Here is a 22,979-nt window from a genome sequence, read left to right as displayed (position 1 = left end):
ATTTGGGGTAAAACTATTGAATTCATTGTATTTGTGAATAGGGGATTTTAAACCCTAATGACTGTTCATACATGGTGGATATGCAGTCTCACATATCAAATCACACTTTCTTAGTCACATGCGCCGAATACAACAAGTGTAGACTTTACCATGAAATGCTTTATTTACAAGCCCTTAACCAACAGTGCAGTTCAAGTGTATCATATAATCTCTTACACAAAGACATATAGTTTACAATGACATATTGTTTATCCTGTAGAAAGCATTGCAAACTCAACATTGCATCCGACAGCTTGTCACTCTGATTGCGACCAAGGGAATTACATGGCCCTGTACACACTTACGTTGTGCAACTGATCTGAAACACATTTGGGGGTTTTTCTGCACAACAATAATCACACAAGCACTGTGCAGACACCACACAATGGTTGTGTAAACGTTTTTAGGTAGACAAAACTCTCTGTTGTATCACAAAAAAATGATCAGTTATGTCACAACCATTGTTACAAATGTGTTGCAGATCAGTTGTATAACCAGAGTGTGTACTGGGCCTATAGGTCCAGCGGTAACTGAGACACTGCAGCTGCTACTGCTATGGAAGGTTTCACTGTTCACACACAGTTCTCAATGAACAACTGCTCTATATTTTCATGTGGGATTAGAGCTCACTAACCTGTATATAAATAGACAGGGTTTTGACCCAAAAAAATGAAAGTGTTTGGGATTCCACGGATGGTCTGGTCTTTAGTATTGTAGAGGTACCACATCTATGGTCTGGCCTTTAGTACTGTAGAGGTACCACATCTATGGTCTGGCCTTTAGTACTGTAGAGGTGACACATCTATGCTTAGTATAAACTTGACAGAGACCAAGGCCAAAAATAGACTCCGTGTTTCAGTGAACTCATTGCCTGGTTGTGAAGAAGACAGCTGGTGTGTTGGAGTACATACATTGTTCTGTAGACTTTTGTTTTTATGGTTTTTTGTCTTCTATTTTGCGAGAAACGTTCTGTCTCTATTGTTCAAAGTTGAAATAATGTAATTGTTGATTGAGATAATATAGGTATTTTGTAAGGCGGGCAACTTTCAGCGTTGTGTCTTGAGTCATATCAATGAGATAAAATATCTTTGTTCACTGTTGAAATTATTGAATGTTAATTGCAGGGAAAGTTATTTTTGTAAGAGGGCCAACTTTCAGAGTTGTGTCTGTTTTAACCTCTTGTAGTTTTGTACTTTAACCGATATCAGCTTTGGGAAACGTGATTGTAAACTAACAGCCACTAATGTTTTTGACTCATCACGTACGCTGCTTCTACTGTTTATCATCTGTCACTTTATTCCTAGTTATATGTACATATCTACCTCCATGACCTCGTATATCTACCTCCATGACCTCGTACCCCTGCACATATCTACCTCCATGACCTCGTATATCTACCTCCATGACCTCGTACCCCTGCACATATCTACCTCCATGACCTCGTACCCCTGCACATATCTACCTCCATGACCTCGTACCCCTGCACATATCTACCTCCATGACCTCGTACCCCTGCACATATCTACCTCCATGACCTCGTACCCCTGCACATATCTACCTCCATGACCTCACATATCTACCTCCATGACCTCGTACCCCTGCACCTACCTCCATGACCTCACATATCTACCTCCATGACCTCCATGACCTCCCCCTGCACATATCTACCTCCATGACCTCGTACCCCACATATCTACCTCCATGACACATATCTACCTCCATGACCTCGTACCCCTGCACATATCTACCTCCATGACCTCGTACCCCTGCACATAGCCCCGGTCCTGGTGCCCCGTGTTCACTGCCAAGTTATCATTACTCATTGTGTATTTATTATTACTTTTATTGTTACATATTTTACTTTTCTATTATTTCTCTATTTTCTTGCTCTCTGCGTTCTTGGTCATTTAAGTAAACATTTCACTGTTAGTCTACACCGAAGCATGTGACGGATACAATTTGTTGTGATTTGATTTGTAAGTCATGAGGGCAACAATAATTTTTAGCTATGGGACATGATGAAATGCTGCAGGTTGGTAAGATATCCCAGAGGGCTATGTGCAGCCTACAGGGGCAAGGCTTTGATATGGAGTCTTTACAGCTGGCTACCCCTCCCTGCAAGATCAACATGACCTGCTCCTCAGAGAAGGAATGAGTCTGTAAAGTAAAAACATGAAGGCCCATGCCCTTCTGACAACCCTCCCTCCCTCCCTGGCTGGATGGATCTACTGTGTGTCTATTACATTTCCATCGACTTGTTTGTGTTTTTCATATGTACTGTTCCAAAACATGTATTATAAACAAAATGATAGATTCAGATCAATCCATACAATTCTTTATTTTTGTCTTATTACAGTGAGAATTCAATATTCCAGGGGACACATTATAGGCCTGCTATGATTAAATAGCTCAGGCAAAAGGAAACATTTGCCATGGATAAAACGCATGATTAGGTAACCTATTATTTTCGTTGAAAATCATTGTATTGTCTGATGGGTCGCGTCTTCGGTGTATTACGGTAAAATTTCAAATCAATAGATTTGAAACACCCACAAACCTAAATTGTGCGCAACAGGATGCGCAATCCACTGACCCTTAAAACTGTTTCCCCGTCTTGAACTTGGGTATTTAGGTTTGTCCAGATTGCTTTAAAATCAGTGATTGTGGTTTTGAAAAATAACCGCCCATCTGGTAGATTTGAGTGAGTTGTTGTGAGTGAGCTACACAGACGTCTTGAGAGACCCGACCACATCTCGGCGTTCAGAAGAGTTGGTAACTCTAGGAAAGGACTGGTAGGGGTGACGAGTGGACGCGGGGCGACGAGTGGACGCGGGGCAGGCATGGGTTGCAGCCACAGCAAGGTGTGTGGCGGAATTTGCAAAAAAAAATATTTTTTTAATTCATATTTGTTGTGAAATCATCTAGGAAGACAATTAGCGAACCAAGTGATGTTTTGTTATTGTAGCTGCCATTGTCGCACCGATTCCTGGCACAGTACAGGCGTGCGTGTTGATAACTTATGTTTTAAATAGATAAAGAAACTGTTTTAGTGTAGCCTAATTGCCCACGTGCATTAATCTCGTAGATTTTACAACCGAGATTACACATTCATTAACATGAAAGTTTTTGAAACGCGTGATTTAGGCTATCAGTCAATTTGTGCAAAGTGTTCTACGTTTTGAAACCGCTGAAAATAACTGAAGATATGGAGTCGATCCTCTGATACTGACTACCCCACGAGTTTGAAACCTACTTGTCAATTGTAACGGTGCAGGGAACTCATCTGATGTGATTCTTCCCGAATTACTTATAAGAAGTTGCAGGTTGGCCAGACATTGACAGTCACTGATGATACAATGTATCAATGATCTCATCCTTCAGTGTCATTGTGTCATCATTACCAGTATATTGTACATTGTATTCATTAATTGATTGACACCCTGTAGCCTTGCGTAGTCATTGGATTACATCTGTCACAGTTTCTACTTTCTGGTCATATGAGTTGTTGGGTTTTTCTACATGGTTCAGATTTCATTTATTTATTTCACCTTTATTTAACCAGGTAGGCAAGTTGAGAACAAGTTCTCATTTACAATTGCGACCAGTTCGTGTTTTCTATGACAACAACCAATAACTACAAACTGCACTGTTTGTGATGGAAAGGAAATGACTTGAGGATATGGCAACTAATATTTAATATGCAACTAAATGTAGTTTAGGCTACAGTTAATTCATGTGCTAGTACTGCCTCTGACATTTACAACCAGTGGCACAGGTTTATATTACATCCGCAAATGATACCCCAGACTTGCTCCATCCGCAAATGATACCCCAGACTTGCTCCATCCGCAAATGATACCCCAGACTTGCTCCATCCGCAAATGATACCCCAGACTTGCTCCATCCGCAAATGATACCCCAGACTTGCTCCATCCGCAAATGATACCCCAGACTTGCTCCATCCGCAAATGATACCCCAGACCTGCTCCATCCGCAAATGATACCCCAGACTTGCTCCATCCGCAAATGATACCCCAGACTTGCTCCACTTCCCAGAGGCATAGAGGAGGTAGACCTAGATAAATCGTTGAGTTGAAGGGGATATCATTTCAATGTGTCTGTTTGCCAGATGAGTGAGACCACTTACACAGTTTAAAAGCAGAGGGAATTATTTGATTAGCCATTATTTTATGCGAGTGGATTCCTTCATTTATTAATGGTACCTGGTGGTGCTTGATATAAACACCTAACTCTCCTTGAGATTGAAAATATTTTTCTCCTCCACAAAGTAAGCACGCACTTAGAGGTACTGCAAGCCACTGGCAAGCTGTATGGCAGCTTCTGCAGAGCAGATCACAAAACCATCTGTTTGGCTGGTTGACGTAAGCAACTGGAGAAGTGTGAAGTTCTGCTAGAGAGGGCCTGGAGAGAGAGAGAGACACACACACACACACACAGCAATATGGCTCCATATGAACCATGATGAAAATGCCACATGAAGAGACTCAGCCAAGTGTTAATGAAATCTCAAGGAACGTTTGTTTCTCTGCTAGACTCGACCACAGTCTAAATTAAATATCCCTTAAAACTAAGTCTGAATGTCCTATGTTGTATTGAAGATGTGGTTTTAGTTTTCTGAATTTCCTTTTGAGTTTAGGGGCAGTTTTTTTTTTTCTCCTAGTTCTATCAGCCTGGGGTACATGTCTGTCTCCTATGTGTGGTCCTTTGACAGGACACCTCTTTATTCTACACTCTCCTTGGGATGTTTCTTTCAACTCTTGTGAGAGCATACCTGAACTAGATGTTTCTCACCAAACATTCAATCTTAACCTTGTACTCTTGGGGCCAGGAAGACCTTGTAAACATTAGGAGTCCTGTGTAGGCTACAGTTTGCCATGGGGCTAGGATGTTCCCTGTGAGTTTAGTCGGTGAAGACATGCCTCCACGTTGCAGTTTCTCCTGTGTTTAAAAAGACTGTGGAGACGGGCTTTCTGTCCCTAATGGTACCCTATTCCCTCTGTAGTGCACTACTTTGGGCAATGGTCTATGGGACTTGGTCAAAAGTAGTGCATTATATAGGGAATGGAGTGCCGTTTGGGATGTGCATACTGAGAAGGAAGTGAAGATGTGATTTATGGTCGTGTTAAAGAGAGCCTTTCCAGACCCTCTTCAACATATGCTCCTGGACTTGTGTACTTAAGATCCTTTACTGGGACTTAAAGAAGGTACTAAAACAAACCTCAGGCTGTACTGGTCTCTACATTGTCTTCCAGAAGTCACTTGTCTTTTTGGAATATTAGATATTATAGTATTTTATTGGGCTTGTGTCCCATATGACACACACTTCCTGTTGTTGTGAACTCCCTATGAGACCAGGGTCCATAGTGCACTACTTTTTACTAGAGCCCTATGTAGGGAATAGGGTGCCATTTGGGACACACGCACAGTTTTTTCCAGGCATAAATAAAACTGGTACTCCATGTTGTTTGTATGTGTTTCTACAGCGTTAGTGGTGATGGAATAACGTTGTTATATCAGGAGGTGGTCTCCATGGACCGCCATACTGTACTGCCCAGTGGTTAGAATGTTGGCCCAGTAACCGAAAAGTCGCTGTTTTGAATGCCTGAGCCGTAAATGAAAATCGTTCTGTGCCTTTAGCTCTAATTTGCTCCAGCGCACCTATCACACTACCCTGTAAAACAACACCTATCACACTACTATGACTGACCCTGTAAAACAACACCTATCACACTACTATGACTGACCCTGTAAAACAACACCTATCACACTACTATGACTGACCCTGGAAAACAACACCTATCACACTACTATGACTGACCCTGTATAACAACACCTATCACACTACTATGACTGACCCTGGAAAACACCTAACATACTATGACTGACCCTGGAAAACAACACCTATCACACTACTATGACTGACCCTGGAAAACACCTAACATACTATGACTGACCCTGTAAAACAACACCTATCACACTACTATGACTGACCCTGTAAAACAACACCTATCATACTACTATGACTGACCCTGGAAAACACCACCTAACATACTATGACTGACCCTGGAAAACAACACCTATCATACTACTATGACTGACCCTGTAAAACAACACCTAACACTACTATGACTGACCCTGTAAAACAACACCTATCATACTACTATGACTGACCCTGTAAAACAACACCTATCACACTACTATGACTGACCCTGTAAAACAACACCTATCACACTACTATGACTGACCCTGTAAAACAACACCTATCATACTACTATGACTGACCCTGTAAAACAACACCTAACACTACTATGACTGACCCTGGAAAACAACACTTATCTGCTGTTTGTGACAATATACAACTTTATTCTTTACAGTCTACACAGACTTAATACTTCAGTCTACACAGTGAGGACCGGACACAATGTAATGTGTGATCTGGTATCCCAGTCATGTCAGGAACCTTGGTATTATCTGACAGTTTAGGAATAGTTTGGTATATAGAGTAGTGACCTATGCTAGAATTGCCCTACTTACAAAAACAACTATGATTGACCTGGCTGTAACTCCTTAGTGTAATAATCTATGCTCACCTGGTATAGGTTATTCTACAACAATGTTTATTAAGGCTCCATAAGTACTGGTATGATCAGTTTGAAGTGAAGCAGTGTAACACATTGTACAAATAGTATGAACACATTTATGTAACTTTTGAACAAACAAATTATTAATTTAATTAGATTAATTTCCAGTCATGTGGGTACGACTCACTCCCAGTCAGAGAGCAATATGGGTCAAGCACCCATCAGAAGCTTTACATAAGCTCCTACCCTGCTTTAGTTTACAAAGTTATGGTTTCCCTGGTAACTTCAAAACATCTCATAGTGTTGAGGTATTGTCGGTATTGTCAGTACTTTGGTGTATCTGTGCTATGTTGAGATATAGTCATAATGTATTCCTACATCAGACCACACCATTTTCTCCTTGTAGAGGAAAAACAAAGTGAAAAGGAGTGAGAACTGTCTAGGTATTTTGTGTACCATAATCCACCCTAATATACCCAGATATGGTTAAATAAGACCGTGTTTAATATTGTGGGAACTAGACCCGTGTTGATCAATGACAACCTTGTCTTTTCTGTATATTTTTAGAGGAAAAACAAAGCGAAGGAGGAGAAAACGGTGAAGGAAGTCAACAACCATCAAGATGGAGGAGGAGGTGAGTGGTGTGGTTTCCTGTAGTGTTGTAGAAGGTCAACAACCATCAAGATGGAGGAGGAGGTGAGTGGTGTGGTTTCCTGTAGTGTTGTAGAAGGTCAACGACCATCAAGATGGAGGAGGTGAGTGGTGTGGTATCCTGTAGTGTTGTAGAAGGTCAACGACCATCAAGATGGAGGAGGAGGTGAGTGGTGTGGTTTCCTGTAGTGTTGTAGAAGGTCAACAACCATCAAGATGGAGGAGGAGGTGAGTGGTGTGGTTTCCTGTAGTGTTGTAGAAGGTCAACAATCATCAAGATGGAGGTGAGTGGTGTGGTTTCCTGTAGTGTTGTAGAAGGTCAACGACCATCAAGATGGAGGAGGTGAGTGGTGTGGTTTCCTGTGTTGTAGAGTGTTGTAGAAGGGTCAACAACCATCAAGATGGAGGAGGAGGTGAGTGGTGTGGTTTCCTGTAGTGTTGTAGAAGGTCAACAACCATCAAGATGGAGGAGGAGGTGAGTGGTGTGGTTTCCTGTAGTGTTGTAGAAGGTCAACAACCATCAAGATGGAGGTGAGTGGTGTGGTTTCCTGTAGTGTTGTAGAAGGTCAACGACCATCAAGATGGAGGAGGTGAGTGGTGTGGTTTCCTGTAGTGTTGTAGAAGGTCAACAACCATCAAGATGGAGGAGGAGGTGAGTGGTGTGGTTTCCTGTAGTGTTGTAGAAGGTCAACAACCATCAAGATGGAGGAGGAGGTGAGTGGTGTGGTTTCCTGTAGTGTTGTAGAAGGTCAACAACCATCAAGATGGAGGAGGTGAGTGGTGTGGTTTCCTGTAGTGTTGTAGAAGGTCAACAATCATCAAGATGGAGGTGAGTGGTGTGGTTTCCTGTAGTGTTGTAGAAGGTCAACGACCATCAAGATGGAGGTGAGTGGTGTGGTTTCCTGTAGTGTTGTAGAAGGTCAACGACCATCAAGATGGAGGAGGAGGTGAGTGGTGTGGTTTCCTGTAGTGTTGTAGAAGGTCAACAACCATCAAGATGGAGGAGGTGAGTGGTGTGGTTTCCTGTAATGTTGTAAACTGACACTGTGACTCCTCTCCTACTGCTAGTCCGGTTTTCTTTATTACATCTGAGGGTTTTACACATCAATCTGCCTCTTGATGCATTATAAAATCTAGGCGCCCATACTGACCTCTTTATTATTGGGCCCACTAATAACCAGTACATAATAACTGTCCTCCTGTATAGCTCAATTGGCATTGGTATGGTGCTTGCAACTCCAGGATTGTGGGTTTGATTCATATTTTGGGACTCTGTTTTGTTAAATTCAGTCTGGTATGAGAAAGGTATTCACAGTCTGCGGAAAGCTGAGTATCTTGGCTATTGAGCTGTGCCTTAAAATCGTTGTTGTGATTTGCTAATATGAGCATACGAATCTATAACGGCAGGCTGAGCCGATGACCTCATTTCAAGACTGCTGCTACCTACATTCCGGTTAGCGTTGTGAAGCATAAACTAAATGAACACGTCGATACACACCGAAAGCTGTGACTCCGCAGATCATGACGATGTGTTATTTATCTGCCTATGACCTACCGTTATTGATCACCAGCCCCGAGGGTCAAAATGTTTATTTCACCAAACATCTTACAATGTACGCATCGATTAGGTCTGTCTTTGAGCTATAGCCATATGTAGGGGTATGAAATTAATCCTTAGGTTGGTAGGAATAAATCCAGTCTATTGCTAATGTTATGTGATGTATGACTTAGTGGCCACATCGAACGTCCACCCAGTGTCTATCTTTGTGCATCAAAAATATGACGTTGCCTGCTTTACATCCCGTAGGCATCCATTACACACTGGATTGGCTACTATGGCACCTTGGCTATCTTGTAGCCACAGAGATAAGCTTTTCAGGGATATGCAGTTGACCTGGGTGGAATAAAGCAAGTTTATAACCTTTTTATGCGTAATGCGAACTATTGTTACCTGGCTCAGACACGAGACGCACCAATCACGCCCCACTACATTGTAAACATTTAATCGCTTTAACATAAAATATTGCTTCTCAAGGGGGGGGGGGGGGGGGGAAGAACTAAAACAATTTAAAAGGAAGCTAAAAAAACTGCTATGAGTAAACGGCTATGACATAGAAGCTTTGAATAAAATACTGGACGGACTCGGATCAGGGGAGTGATCTGGACAACAAGGATTTCGACTCGGCCGACAAAAAGATGGATTTCTAGAAGGATCCACGTTTAGATCTGTAAGTACATTATTTTCATGACTTGATATAGCTTATTTACTATATATTTTTTAATAAGTTGTCTGCTTTTTATGATTTGGATTTAGTGTACATGGCTCTATGAAACAAGTTATTTCAATGTTCTATAATTCCAAAGTAGTTATTGTCTATGTTTCATATTAGTTTGCTGTTCAAAGTTTCATCCTTGTAACATTGGAGAGGCCACTAAACTCTCATGGCCCTTGTTTATTTGTGGTTCTCACCTCTTGCTTTGTCTCCAAAGTGTTACTGTTTGCAGTGAGTGTGTGCATGTGTGCTTCACACCTATGTGAGTCACTGTACAAATTTGAGTTTTTACTTTACAATAATGTTGTTTTTGTAAATTTAGTCAACTGTAATTCAGTTTGTCTTACAGCAATATATCCCTTTTTATTTTATTCACCACAGGAGGATGCAGAGGATTTTGATGATGCTGTTTGGGGGTCACACCTCCCCCCTCCCCCAAGATCTTCACCCCCCCACTGCTGTGTCAATCACCCCGTCTGATGGTTCTTCATCCACTTATCACAGACCTTCTGAAAGAAGGAATGCCACTAGTGAAGTAACCATCTTCTGTCAGAAATGCCAGTTCAGTTTTTGTTTCCTGGTCCGAGAGGGACTTGCTTCAAAGACTATCACAACATGCACAAGCTACGGTGAAAGTGAAATCGAATCATCTACACCTGGGATGTAAAACAAACACGAATGCCATTTGTAAGTTGTTCAGCTATTTTTTTTTTTTAGTGAAGGGTGTGTGTGTGTGTGTGTGTGAGAGACGGTTTTGTTTGCTAAACAAAGTTTTTTTTAAAAAGGGTCATTCTTATCTGTTGCTTTTGTGAACAGTTCATTTGTATGTGGGACCAATACATTAGATATGCCTAGGCTAAATGTGCAGGCACTTTGGAGAGTGCCCCTGAAACCACCACAATGTTTGAGAGACGTTGGTGTTGTAGAAATTTAGTTTTTATAGTGAACAATAGTTGTTCGTTACTAATCCAGTGTGCAAAAACAGTGCAGTTACCAAATTCGGACACTTTCGGACACTTTGGAGAGGTTGAAAGGACACATGGGGTGTCCAGGGTACATTCAAAACACCACCACACGGTTTGAGTGAGGTTCATATGGTAGAAATGTTTTATACTGAACACACAGCATTTAGGAATTGCAAATATGTAATAGCACTGGAATGATTTAATTTACAGACATATGCCACTTTGAGAGGTTTAGGGACACTTTACAGACATATGCCACTTTGGAGAGGTTTAGGGACACTTTACAGACATATGCCACTTTGGAGAGGTTTAGGGACACTTTACAGACATATGCCACTTTGGAGAGGTTTAGGGACACTTGGAAACGTCCCGTGACCACACCTGACACCACTTACTAGAACATTGCCCATTTTGAGTTGTTTGGTCTATCAATCCCATTTTATTTTTCTGATATTGTTCACATGTTGTTCACATCTGATGTGTTTCCTGCTCTGGGCATCAATAATTCACTTATAGCTTGTCAATGAAAGATGACTTTCAAAATAAATGTTTAAAAAACACTGGTTATTTTGTTTGTGTGCTTGATCTTGTGTATTCTGAACTATGTAACCCCCCCCCCCCCCCATCTTCTGATTGAGGAAATAATCTCCCAGATGTCGTCTTTCAACATATACCAAGTTTTGGCATGTCAGAATCATGTAATTACACATGAATAGCAGTTACTTATGGCTTTGTCTATTTAGGCGGAAATCTAAATTTGGCCGTTACATTTAAAAGGTTAACTGATACACACTTTGAAATGATCCCGTTGGTTGAAATGATGTCACTACACCCAGAAACTGGTTGGAATTACTCATTAAATTGACATCACAATGAACTAATTTCAACTAGCCAGTTTTGGATACTGAGATGGCCTTGTAAACACTTAACACTGTTCTGTCTGCATTTGATTACTCAACAGGTACTGTCTTGTGTTCTCTGTTGTACTCTGAGTGTTCTCTGGATCATGCCTTCAACAACTGCCTACGTGAACAAGACTGTGTTAGCCTAGCCTGCTGAGCTAAAAGCCTAGTCATTAGCTAGTGGAGCTAGCACAAGTCTCCAGGTGAATCATCACTCGGAACGTGGTTCATCAAACTAGAACATTACATGACTTCCTCAAAAGTTGGACCGGCGCTTCCCCCTTACACATTACACATATCAGAGTAGCTAGGAGTATTTATAGGTGACAGATTGTATATACTACTGGTGTTGTACTGAGTCTAGTCAGACCAGTAAATGTTACAGCCAGGTCTGGTTTGGTTCAAACCCTCTGCCCACTCACTGTGTGGAACATACTGTACAAGAGAAATCTATTATGTAGACACGTAGGATAAGAAATCATGTGCGCTCTTTTCACAACATTTCTATCTGAGCATTCCAGGAGGAAGTTCTGCCTTGATAACCACAGCACTTGGTTATATTCAGCTACATTGTAATGTAGCAGATGTAGAATTTTGCCATGGAAGAAAAACAAGCATTTGTTATTGGACATGTCCAGGTAGTCCCTCCATGTTTCTGTTTTCTTCTGTTACCTACTGAATTATACAACCCTGGTTTCCTCTCCTCCAGGTAGTCCCTCCATGTTTCTGTTTTCTTCTGTTACCTACTGAATTATACAACCCTGGTTTCCTCTCCTCCAGGTAAAGTCCCTCTGGAGGAGCTGAACGTGGGTCTAGAAACGGAGAAGCAGCTGGGTCAGTATGAGTGGCAGCTGAAGATCCTACGGGAGGTTCTGTCTGCCTCCGGGACCCAGGAGAGGGAGGAGCTACTAAAAGACCCAACCCAAGGAGAGCTCTGTGCCCTGGTCCACAACATCACTGAGAAGGTAGCTAACCCCATAGACTGCTCTGTTTCCTGGTCCACAACATCACTGAGAAGGTAGCTAACCCCATAGACTGCTCTGTTTCCTGGTCCACAACATCATTGAGAAGGTAGCTAACCCCATAGACTGCTCTGTTTCCTGGTCCACAACAACACTGAGAAGGTAAAGTGCCTTCGGAAAGTATTCAGACCCCATTTTGTTACAGCATTATTCTACACATACTACTCCATAATGACAGGGTGAAAATGGCTGTATTAAAAATACAAATCGGATACCTTATTTACAAAAGTATTCAGACCGTTGCTAAGAGACATGAACTTGAGGTCATGTGCATCCTGTTTCCATTGATCATCCTTGAGATGTTTCTACAACTTGATTGGAGAACACTTGTGGTAAATTCAATTGATTGGACATGATTTGGAAAGGTCCCACAGTTGACCGTGCGTGTCAGAGGGAAAAAAACCAAGCCGTGAGGTCGAAGGTCCGTAGAGCTCCGAGAAAGGATTGTGTCGAGGCACAGATCATTCTGACAGAGCTCTACAGTTCCTCTGTGGAGATGGGAGAACCTTCCAGAAGGACAACCATCTCAGCAGCTCTCCACCAGCTCTCCACCAATCAGGCCATTCTGATAGTGTCCAGACGGAAGTCACTCTTCAGTAACAGGCACGTGACAGCCCGCTTGGAGTTGGCCAAAAGGCACCTAAAGACTCTCAGACCATGAGAAACAAGATTCTCTGTTCTGATGTGGGGCTGTTTTTCAGCGGCGAGTCGCTTCGGGACAAGTCTCAATGTCCTTGAGTGTCCTTGAGTGTCCTGGACTTGAACCCGATTGAACAACTCTGGAGAGACCTGAAAATGGCTGTGAAGCAACGCTCCCCATCCAACCTGACAGAGCTTGAGAGTATCTACAGAGGAGAATGGGAGAAGCTACCCAAATACAGGTGTGCCAACTGAAGCTTGTAGCGTCATACCCAAAAAGACTCAAGGCTGTAGTCACTGCCAAAGATGCTTCAACAAAGGGCTGAGTAAAGGGTCTGAATACTTCAGAAATTCAGTATTTCGGTTTTTATTTGTAATACATTTCTAAAAACCTGTTTTTTTTTTTTTTTTTTGCGTTGTAATTATGGGGTATTGTGTCAATTGATGAGGTGGGGGGAAAAAACTATTTAACCAATTTTAGAGTAAGGCTGTTACCAAACTCAATCTGAATCCTTTCTGAAGGCACTGTAGGTGATCCAGGGAATTGAGCTCATTACATTAGACAGTTTAGTCATTTTAGCAGATTCTCTTATCCAGAGCGACATACAGGAGCATTTAGGGTTAAGTGCCTTGCTCAAGGGCACATTGGCAGATTTTTCACCTAGTCAGCTTGGGGATTCGAACCAGCATTTACTGGCCCAACGTTCAGAAAATGCTGCCCTCGTCAATCGGCTGCCTAATCCTGCCTAATGAGCAGACCGGCCGTGCTTCTCCGTGATGCTGTGGTTCAGAGCACACTTAATGTAGTAGTGGATTTATGGTCTATAAAAAGTGGTTTAAAGAGTTATCTATCCATCCTGGTTGCTCATCCTGGTTGCCCATCCTATCTATTTGGTTAGAACAGACATGCATCATCTGTGGTCTAAGGCTCACCCCATTGTCATGATCAGAGGTTTCAAGTTTGTATCTATACATTTTTGACAAGCTGATCATAGTGAAAAAAAATACTTCTGCGTTTCCTGCAAATAGGCTCACGATAACTCTTGATGAAGTTGGGTAGCTGATATTCAGGGCTTAAATAGCCAAATTGATAAGTCACAGGAATCAGGACTAATAAAGCCAACGCAACGGCTTGTTTTACAAAAGGTGGGCCTCATGGATGGGCCTCTACCACATGGATGGGCCTCTACCACATGGATGGGCCTCTACCACATGGGTGGGCCTCTACCACATGGATGGGCCTCTACCACATGGGTGGGCCTCTACCACATGGGTGGGCCTCTACCACATGGGTGGGTGTTTTTAAAATGTAGTTTCAGGCAACACTGTAGGCTACACCTTGGTAAGCACGGACCGAAGCGAATGCCTTTCAATCTCTTCAACATCCAGAAAAGACACATTTTCAACATCCTGGAAACAGAATGTTGAAAACATCCTGAAAAATAATTCCCCTTTCATTCAGAACCTAAATTGAACCTAACTTCAACGTCTGGAAAATGTTTTTCACCTGTCTTTTCAACGTCATTTTGCTTACTGGGACTATTCTAGTTTTGTGGCAGAACGGCAAGGACCGGCCCTGCTGAGAAGGTAGGTAGGAACTGCTAGCGCCCTAACCCCTAGCCCTAGCCCTAACCCCTAGCCCTAACCCCTAGCCCTAACCCTCAGCTCACTAGTGTTTCCCAAGCCTTTTCTCCAGCTGGAGTTTTACCTCCAGCCCTTCATATACCCTTTAACCTATACCCTGTACCATTTTTACATTCACCATATAGTGTAAACTCAGAAAAAATAAATGTCCTCTCACTGTCAACTAAGTTTATTTTCAGCAAACTTAATGTGTAAATGTTTGTGTTTGTACATAACAAAATTCAACAACTGAGACATAAACTGAACAAGTTCCACAGACATGTGACTAACAGAAATGGAATAATGTGTCCCTGAATAAAAGAGGGGGGGTCAAAATCAAAAGTAACAGTCAGTATCTGGTGTGGCCACCAGCTGCATTAAGTACTGCAGTGCATCTCTTCCTCATGGACTGCAAATGAGGGAGGAGGATGTCTTCCCTGTAACGCACAGCGTTGAGATTGCCTGCAATGACAACAAGGACCCTCCACCTCTAAATCGATCCCACTCCAGAGTACAGGCCTCTGTGTAACGCTCATTCCTTCCACGATAATCTCAAATCCGACCATCACCCCCTGGCGAGACGCAATCGCGACTCCTCAGTGAAGAGCACTTTTTGCCAGTCCTTTCTGGTCCAGCGACGGTGGGTTTGTGCCCATAGGCGATGTTGTTGCCAGTGATGTCTGGTGAGGACCTGCCTTACAACAGGCCTACAAGCCCTCAGTCCAGCCTCTCTCAGCCTATTGCGGACAGTCTGAGCACTGATGGAGGGATTGTGCATTCCTGGTGTAACTCAGGTGTGATGTTCGGATGTAACGATCCTGTGCAGGTGTTACACGTGGTCTGCCACGGCGAGGATGATCAGCTGTCCGTCTCGTCTCCCTTTAGCGCTGTCTTAGGCATCTCATAGTATGGACATTGCAATGTATTGCAGTCCTCATGCCTACAGCATCTTTCTTATGGTGTTTTTCAGAGTCAGTAGAAAGGCCTCTTTAGTGTCCTAAGTTTTCATAACTGTGACCTTAATTGCCTACCGTCTGTAAGCTGTTAGTGTCTCAACGACCGTTCCACAGGTGCATGTTCATTAATTGTTTATGGTACATTGAAAAAGCATTGGGAAACAGTGTTTAAACCCTTTACAATTAAGTTATTTTGATTTTTACGAATGATCTTTGAAAGACGGGGTCCTGAAAAAGGGACGATTCTTTTTTTTGCTGAGTTTATATACTTGTACCATTTTTTTGACTGAACAAAAATATAAACGCAACATGCAACAATTTCTAAGATTTTACTGAGTTACAGTTCATATAAGGAAATCTGTCCATTTTTAAATGAATAGATTAGGCCCTAATACATGGATTTCATGTAACTGGAATACAGATATGCATCTGTCACATACCTTTTTTAATTTTTTTTATGAAGGGGCGTGGATCAGAACCGGATGTGATCACCATTTGTCTCATGCAGCACAACGTCTCCTTCACATACAGTTGATCAGGCTGTTGATTGTGGCCTGTGGAATGTTCTCCCACTCCTCTTCAATGGTTGTGAGAAGTTGCTGGATATTGGAGGGAACTGGAAGACCCTGTCGTACACAGATCCAGAGCATCCCAAACATGCTCTATGGGTGACATATGTCTGAGTATACAGGCCATGGGACATTATCAGCTTCCAGGAATTGTATACGGTTCCTTGCGACATGGAGCTGTGCATTATCATGCTGAAACATGAGGTGATGGCAGCGGATGAATGGCATGACAATGGGCCTCAAACTCGTCACAGTATCTCTGTGCATTTAAATGGCCAACAATAAAATGAAATTATGTTCGTTGTCTGTAGTTTATGCCTGCCCATACCATAACCCCACCACCACCACAGGACACTGTTCACATCAGCAAACCACTCGCCCACACGATGCCAAACACATGGTCTGCAGTTGTGAGGCGGGCGAGACGTACTACAAAATTCTCAAACAATGTTGGAGGCGGCTTATAGTAGCGAAATTAACATTAAGTTCTCTGGCAACTGCTCTGGTGGACGTTCCTGTAGTCAGCATGGCAATTGCGTGCCCCCTTAACTTGAGACATCTGTGGCATTCTGTTGTGACAAAACTGCACATTTTAATGGCCTTTTTATTGTCCCCCGCACAAGGTGCACCTGTGTAATGATCATGCTGTTTTTAATCAGCTTCTTGATATGCCACACTTGTCAGGTGGATAGATTATCTTGGCAAAGGAGAAATGCTCACTAACTGGGATGTAAACAAAATTTGAGAGGAAAGCTTTTTGTGCGGATGGAACATTTCTGGCATCTTTTATGTTGGCTCATGAAACATGGAACCAACACTTTACATTTTGCGTTTTTGATATTTTTGTTCAGTGTACATTCACCATGTACCCTTTCCACACTACTTTGCTGAGCAGAGCCTAGCCAACTGTACTGGGCTGGCCTGTTTATTTAGTATATCCTCTCTAGTTGCCGGAACCCGGTTGGAGAGGATAATGTGAAAATAAAATATCCATGACAACACAGTACAGTTGGAACAATAGTATGAAAAGGGCATTAGTATTAATTAGTGTGAACCACATAGCCACATATACCTTAGTGTAGTGGCTATCATTATTATTACTAAACAGATCAGAAGCAGTATTTCTGCTCCTCCTGCAGGATTGTATTGTGATTTTGCATTTTAATCACAAATTTTCTTTTTGAATTGAAGTCTCAGTGGTTGTCCAAAATGGCACCCTATTCCCTATATAGTCTCTATGAGCCATGGTAAAAGTAGTGCACTACATAAGGAATAGGGTGCCATTTGGGACACTACCTATGTTTCCAGGATGTGCAGCTTCAAGTCGACACAAGCTGAAGGCAGAATAACCAGAGCGGCACAGTAACATGATGTCAAGTCATATATATTTTACAGCTGTCGGAGATAATAAACACATGCTTTTCCATTACACAATCTACTTGGTGTGTGTGTATGGTGACTACCTACAGCGGGTGCGATCGCCTGCAACGTTCTCTGGCTATGGATTTGTAAACCTGTCAACAGAGCATGAGGGTGTCGTTGTGGACACATCTCATAGGGCTCTGCTCAAAAGTAGCGCTCTAAGTAGGGAATAGGGTTCAGTTTGGGATGCTACCTAGACCTGTTTTGGCTGCTTTGGGATCACAATGCCTTTCCAGAAGGGAGGGAGGCAGTGATTTGTGCAAACATAGTTGACAAAGTAAGAATGAGAAGTCTTGGAAGGTTTATGGTGTATTGAGTGATTGGTTGGTAGCAGCCAGTTGGATTGTTAACTGTTGTCTGTCCTCATATTGGTCTGGTTGAGCAGTGAGTTATGGTTGGCTCATCTGGTATTATACACCTGGCACAACAGTGAGTTATGGCTGGCTCATCTGGTATTATACACCTGGCACAACAGTGAGTTATGGCTGGCTCATCTGGTATTATACACCTGGCACAACAGTGAGTTATGGCTGGCTCATCTGGTATTATACACCTGGCACAACAGTGAGTTATGGCTGGCTCATCTGGTATTATACACCTGGTATACAGTGAGTTATGGCTGGCTCATCTGGTATTATACACCTGGCACAACAGTGAGTTATGGCTGGCTCATCTGGTATTATACACCTGGCACAACAGTGAGTTATGGCTGGCTCATCTGGTATTATACACCTGGCACAACAGTGAGTTATGGCTGGCTCATCTGGTATTATACACCTGGCACAACAGTGAGTTATGGCTGGCTCATCTGGTATTATACACCTGGCACAACAGTGAGTTATGGCTGGCTCATCTGGTATTATACACCTGGCACAACAGTGAGTTATGGCTGGCTCATCTGGTATTATACACCTGGCACAACAGTGAGTTATGGCTGGCTCATCTGGTATTATACACCTGGCACAACAGTGAGTTATGGCTGGCTCATCTGGTATTATACACCTGGCACAACAGTGAGTTATGGCTGGCTCATCTGGTATTATACACCTGGCACAACAGTGAGTTATGGCTGGCTCATCTGGTATTATACACCTGGCACAACAGTGAGTTATGGCTGGCTCATCTGGTATTATACACCTGGCACAACAGTGAGTTATGGCTGGCTCATCTGGTATTATACACCTGGCACAACTGGCTCATCTGGTATTATACACCTGGCACAACAGTGAGTTATGGCTGGCTCATCTGGTATTATACACCTGGCACAACAGTGAGTTATGGCTGGCTCATCTGGTATTATACACCTGGCACAACAGTGAGTTATGGTATTATGGCTCATCTGGTATTATACACCTGGCACAACAGTGAGTTATGGTTGGCTCATCTGGTATTATACACCTGGCACAACAGTGAGTTATGGCTGGCTCATCTGGTATTATACACCTGGCACAACAGTGAGTTATGGCTGGCTCATCTGGTATTATACACCTGGCACAACAGTGAGTTATGGCTGGCTCATCTGGTATTATACACCTGGCACAACAGTGAGTTATGGCTGGCTCATCTGGTATTATACACCTGGCACAACAGTGAGTTATGGCTGGCTCATCTGGTATTATACACCTGGCACAACAGTGAGTTATGGCTGGCTCATCTGGTATTATACACTTGTTTATATAACAAAGATCTCACTGTTTATATTTGATATTCACTTTGTCTAGCTCCTATGACAAGTGTGGCTGTACATGGCTTCAACCCCTGTCCTTGTGGTGTTGATCATCTCCAGGTGGAAACAGACACAGCTGCTGACCTGACTGTTCTCTATGTGGAGAAGAGCCAGAGGATCGCAGAGCAGCACGAGAGACAGCTGGAAGGCAAGACTACAGCATGTGAAATAACTTCTGTACATCTAATAACCTTATTGATTATTTTGTTTTGGAGCTGCATTTTGTTTTCTATTTGTTCTAGAATGAGTAGTCGTTGTTATTCTGTTGGTTCTAGAATGAGTAGTCGTTGATATTCTGTTGGTTCTAGAATGAGTAGTCGATGTTATTCTGTTGGTTCTAGAATGAGTAGTCATTCTGTTGGTTCTAGAATGAGTAGTCATTCTGTTGGTTCTAGAATGAGTAGTCATTCTGTTGGTTCTAGAATGTGTAGTCATTCTGTTGGTTCTAGAATGTGTAGTCATTCTGTTGGTTCTAGAATGAGTAGTCATTCTGTTGGTATTCCGGCCCGTATAATTATATAATAAATCCCTATTATCCCCTACAGAATGGCAGATGATACAGAGTGACGAGACAAAACTACTAACAGAGACTCACCAGGCAGCTGAGAGAACGTTGAAGGTGTGTGTTTAGTTGTCTCTTTAACTTGATCAGTTTGTATCACCTGTGTTGATGTACTGTGGTCTATACACTACCCCTTACCTTCTAACTGTGTACTAGGAAGTACAGAACTGACCAGTAGGTTTTCTTTTAAAGGAGGAGGTAGAGGAGCTGACTAGAGAGCTACACGTGTACAATCAGTTAAAGAAGAGAGTTGACCAGTCTACCTTCAAGAAGGACCTGCAGCGGAACATTCAGGTGTGTGTGTGTGTGTGTGTGTTTCTGAGTGGCGTGTGCATGATCCTGTAACCAGTTCACTTAGTTGGACTGTTGCTTTAGACATCTGGTCTCCAGGTTTCATTAGTATGCTGTTAATGTTATACTCTCCTCCTCCTTCTCTCTCTTTTCCCCTCCCTTTCTTTCTCTAGGCCCACGGCAGTCCTGGGCCATTCTGGGAGCGGGAGCAGGAGAGTCTGCTGTTTGTCATTGAGATGAAGAGTGAACGTATTCAGGCGCAGGGGAACAAACTGCTACAGATGCAGGTTCTGGTAGGGAACTGGGACATGGACTGGCCGACAGACTAGTCCAGGCACCTGACTCTCTGAGATTTCTGCTATAGTCTAATTCAAGTCATTCTTTATTTAAACTGTATAATAAAGAAGACGCGTCTACCTTCAATACACTTTACGGAGGAATCTGAGGTGCTCTGCGTTGTCAAAAAATACTCTGGGTTATAGTTTCACAAAGTCTGTGAATGTCAACATGTTGTCTTCACCACCCTGATTGCTGATTGGGTCCTTTTTTTCTACCCTGACAGGTGGAGAAGAATCTGTCTCTAGAAGACCAGGTCATAAATGTTCTACAGAACAACGAGGACCTGAGGGTTCGTATCGACAACCATCAAAGCCTTCTACAGTAAGACCATATGCTATCCACACAGTCTCTGTCTCTCTGTTTGGAACAGTCCCTGGAGTTAATGTTGCTACCAGGAAGTCACATTGTAGAAGAATACATGGCAACAAGGCTGTAAATAGTTTAACAAAGTTAACAAGTTCTGTTCAAGCGAACTCAAATGTAGGAAACGGTTATGGCATTTACATAAGATGTGAATGTGGTGCCACTTGGTGGAGAAAGTGGAAAAGATATTTCATAGTGGAAGCAAGTTATGGCAGTTTATAGTACTTGAGAGTGTAAAAGTACAATTTCACCATCCATACTTGTGTAGTTGATATAGATGAGTTTTTGGTGCTACTTCTACTTATGACAATGCATGTAAGATTTTGGTGAAGAATAGTAATTTGAGGTCAGCAAAAGACTGATTATAAAGTACTTTGCTACAGATTTGTTTTATCAATGTCTTTCTGTGCTAAACTATCAATGTTGATAAATATGTGTTCTCTTCTAATATATCTCCTCCCCTGTGCTCCTGTCTGTAGGCAGCTCTCCAAGGAGCACCAGGACCTCCAAGGGGCGTTAGACAGGCAGACAGGTCTCTGTCAGAGGCTCACCCAGGAGAAAGAGCAACTCATGTTTAAACTGAAGCACAGAGACTCCTGTCCTACCTTCCCATCCTTCCCCATAGTGTCTGAGATCTCCCCCAGCTGATCCGAACAGGACAGTCAGGGTTACCTCGATCTTAATCCTGTCCCAGGCTGTAAACATGGAGCCTGAATCCGCAACATTTCCCAAAATTCTGAAAGTATTTTTTTTTTTCAGAATTCCCTGCTTGGAGGATTCTAAGAATCATGAAGGAATATGTAATGAATGATTCCTCCAACCTGAAATTCTTCCAAGTGGGATTTCTGAAAAAGCAGGGGCCATTGGGAATGTTTCGGGACTTTTTTTGAAACCCTAATCCTACTTTGACAACCAAAGTCCAGGTACCTTTACAAAGGGCTATAGTCACATGTCTGATGGAACCGGATGCCAAATAATGTTTTTAGTCCATTTGTGTACCTGCTGTGCCTTACAGTACATCATGTTTTCTATAGCAGTATGATGCTCATACAAAAGGACTGTTTTTTTTTGGGGGGGGGGGGGTATAGCCATGCGCTGTTGGACTTAACTGACTCCTGCTGTACAACTGAGATCATTATTCGACTGACATTCTCATAGTTGTGTTACTGTTCAACTGAGAATATTCTAGGTGAATGTGACCGTGTTCACTTTGATGGTTTGACTTGCGGTTGTAGACAGATGTACAAACTTAGTAGCTACATTTTATTTTTATATATATATATATATATCTAGCTACCTGCCGAGACACTATGAATGCAGTGTCAAGGTTTTACATCACTCAGTATGGAATAGACGTAACAGAATATAATGCAATTTGAACCGTTACTTTAGACAACTGCCTTTGTATTGGAAGATGTTTATACTTTTGTTTTATAGAATATGGAAAATAGATTGCCATGTTGGCAGTTGGATTTTGTTCTCCTTTTTGTTTTGCAGATGAGGATGAGGCATATTTGACTTTTTTTGAAGTAACAAAGAAACGGAAGCAATTCTGTGTTTAATTTTTTATTTTTTTTCTTCTGATGCACTAGCACTTTTAATCAGTATTTTACTAGTACTAAATGTGAGGTAGTTGATGTCGCTTTTTTTTGTTATTCTTGCATTTACATTTTAGTTGGTTTGACATTTTTATTTGAATCATTTAGCTAACGCTCTTCAAAGGTAGCGGATAGATCTAGAAGGAGAGAGGAAGTCACAATAAACAGTTGCATCTGAACCACTGGACTGCAAGTGTTTGTGTGAAATGTCAGTGTCTCCACTAGGAGGCAGGTTGTGTGAAATGTCAGTGTCTCCACTAGGAGGCAGGTTATGTCGGTGTCTCCACTAGGAGGCAGGTTGTGTCAGTGTCTCCACTAGGAGGCAGGTTATGTCAGTGTCTCCACTAGGAGGCAGGTTGTGTCAGTGTCTCCACTAGGAGGCAGGTTATGTGAAGTGTCTCCACTAGGAGGCAGGTTATGTGAAGTGTCTCCACTAG

At 42.4% G+C, this 22,979-nt stretch overlaps 1 protein-coding gene across 3 annotated transcripts; it reads left to right on the top strand.

The window, feature by feature from the left end:
• Positions 1-2,651: 2,651 nt before the first annotated feature.
• LOC123993716 (coiled-coil domain-containing protein 69-like) lies at positions 2,652-22,021 on the top strand. 3 transcript variants are annotated; one of them, XM_046296131.1, is made up of 10 exons: positions 2,652-2,900; positions 7,209-7,272; positions 12,213-12,397; positions 14,642-14,680; positions 19,450-19,537; positions 19,935-20,008; positions 20,144-20,245; positions 20,416-20,535; positions 20,805-20,902; positions 21,424-22,021. In XM_046296131.1, the coding sequence occupies exons 1-10, from the start codon at positions 2,880-2,882 to the stop codon at positions 21,590-21,592; spliced, it is 960 nt and encodes a 319-aa protein (XP_046152087.1). In that variant the 5' UTR covers positions 2,652-2,879; the 3' UTR covers positions 21,593-22,021. The 3 variants fall into 3 exon arrangements, with proteins under 3 accessions (XP_046152087.1, XP_046152086.1, XP_046152088.1); XM_046296130.1 differs by having other exon boundaries at positions 7,209-7,275; XM_046296132.1 differs by lacking the exon at positions 14,642-14,680 and having other exon boundaries at positions 2,655-2,900; positions 7,209-7,275.
• The last annotated feature ends 958 nt before the right edge of the window (positions 22,022-22,979 follow it).

The sequence above is a fragment of the Oncorhynchus gorbuscha genome, linkage group LG13 (genome assembly GCF_021184085.1).
Source record: "Oncorhynchus gorbuscha isolate QuinsamMale2020 ecotype Even-year linkage group LG13, OgorEven_v1.0, whole genome shotgun sequence".
NCBI classification, from domain to species: Eukaryota; Metazoa; Chordata; class Actinopteri; order Salmoniformes; family Salmonidae; genus Oncorhynchus; species Oncorhynchus gorbuscha.
This window is presented reverse-complemented; position numbering and strand designations above follow the sequence as displayed.

What these genes read in the sequence shown, in the direction of transcription:
- LOC123993716 (XM_046296130.1), top strand. Translation starts at nt 2,880, where the DNA reads ATGGGTTGCAGCCACAGCAAG. An exon ending in GCACGAGAGACAGCTGGAAG is followed by an intron (nt 19,538 to 19,934) that starts GCAAGACTACAG and finishes TATCCCCTACAG; the next exon opens with AATGGCAGATGATACAGAGT. An exon ending in ACCTGCAGCGGAACATTCAG is followed by an intron (nt 20,246 to 20,415) that starts GTGTGTGTGTGT and finishes TTCTTTCTCTAG; the next exon opens with GCCCACGGCAGTCCTGGGCC.